This window comes from Aplosporella prunicola (assembly GCF_010093885.1).
Source record: "Aplosporella prunicola CBS 121167 unplaced genomic scaffold K452scaffold_271, whole genome shotgun sequence".
NCBI lineage: Eukaryota > Fungi > Ascomycota > Dothideomycetes > Botryosphaeriales > Aplosporellaceae > Aplosporella > Aplosporella prunicola.
Window position 1 is genome coordinate 1 of NW_022983799.1, and position 1566 is coordinate 1566.

The 1566-nt window shown below is 31.7% G+C and overlaps 1 protein-coding gene across 1 annotated transcript; it reads left to right on the forward strand.

Annotated features, from left to right (window-relative positions):
• Nucleotides 1-1091: 1091 nt before the first annotated feature.
• On the forward strand, nt 1092-1475 carry K452DRAFT_240020 (uncharacterized protein; the record flags this gene model as incomplete). The annotated part of the gene is made up of 1 exon (XM_033537773.1): nt 1092-1475. One exon carries the CDS (start codon nt 1092-1094, stop codon nt 1473-1475), a length of 384 nt encoding a protein of 127 aa, XP_033390797.1.
• Nucleotides 1476-1566: the final 91 nt, after the last annotated feature.

The following is a 1566-nucleotide window of genomic DNA, read 5'->3' on the forward strand; positions in this document are numbered from 1 at the left end:
AGAGAAATGTCTTTCAATTAACTCCTAGAGTTAGAAGTATAATTGTAGGTATATTGCTTTCGGATGCTTGAATGAATAAAAATGGACATTGAAATCCTCGGCTAGGATTAAAACAATCTGTTAAAAATTTCCCTTATCTCTGATTAGTATATAATGAGCTGGCTTATTTATGTTCAGGTCCTATATATGAAAGTAAAGCTAGCTTGAGAGGTAAAACCTTTTATAGTTGATCCTTTCAAACCAGACAATTGCCATGTTTATTGGAAATTTTTAATCTTTTATATGTTAAAGAAAATGGAAAAATAATTAAAACCATTAAACCTGATTTATTTTTCTACTTGGATTATATAGCTCTAGCTCATTGAATACAGGGAGACGGGTCGAGCCGTAATAAAGGTGTTTGTTTAATTACACATGGATTTACCTTAAAAGAAGTTGTTTTACTATTCAATATTTTAATCATTAAGTTTGATATTAAACCTACTATATATTCAAATGAAAATCGTTGAGATCCTAAAATATATAAAGGTCCTAAATCAGAGCTGGCTAAAATGGAGTATCAAATTCAGATTAATAAGAAGGATTTAGATAAGATTAAATCTAAGTTGTTGCCGTATTTCTCAGATCATTTTTTATATAAAATTAATCATAGGGGTGTAAAGCGTTAGATTTAGGTAGCATAGGCCAACTATGCGCTGAAAACAGCATGTCTAAAAAGGGAGATTAACTTATAACTATAATAATTTCTTATAATAATAAGTGTTCACTCTCGAGCTATGTTCCTATGGCTAGGATAACGAACAACAAAACATATCTAACGTTACATGTATTATAGCAGTTGCAGACTATAATAAAAAAAACCATGGTTAGACTGTTTGGGCCTAAGGGAATATTTAATGGGTTTTATTAAAGAATTTAGGATCACCTGAGGTCCGAAAGACCGGAGGTGACGGAGTTTTCATAGTAGTTATCCCACTGTAATGGTGTGGTTATGCGAAGGAAAACAGGAGAGAAAAAGGGTACTATTTTCTCTCTGGAAAGCCGTATGATGGGAAACTATCACGTACGGTTTGGGAAAGGTTTTTTGGCTAATGATAATTAAATTTGCTTGTTTTTTTTTATTGGGGCCAATCTACTATTTCACATTAATTATAGCTGTACCTACAGGTATTAAAATATTCTCATGGTTAGCCACTTGTTACGGTGGATCTATACATTTAACACCTTCAATGCTATTTGCATTAGGGTTTGTCTTTATGTTCACCATTGGAGGGTTATCAACCCACTTGGCCCTCCCTTTAAAGACTACTATATGCTGGAAACTTCTAACAATTATGCTACTCGAGTTTTATTTAATCTCAGTGATAATGTATAATTTTGAACAATCAGCAGGTATCTTACGGATTATATCAAACAAAATAAATATCTTAGTAGGAACCTCAGAGACTAGACGTAGTCCTCATAAATTTTTATGAGAATATATAGTCCATGTAATAAAATATTCATTAATCTATTTATATAATAAATTAAAATTTTGCGCTGTTATAGCTCGGTATTACTCTAGCT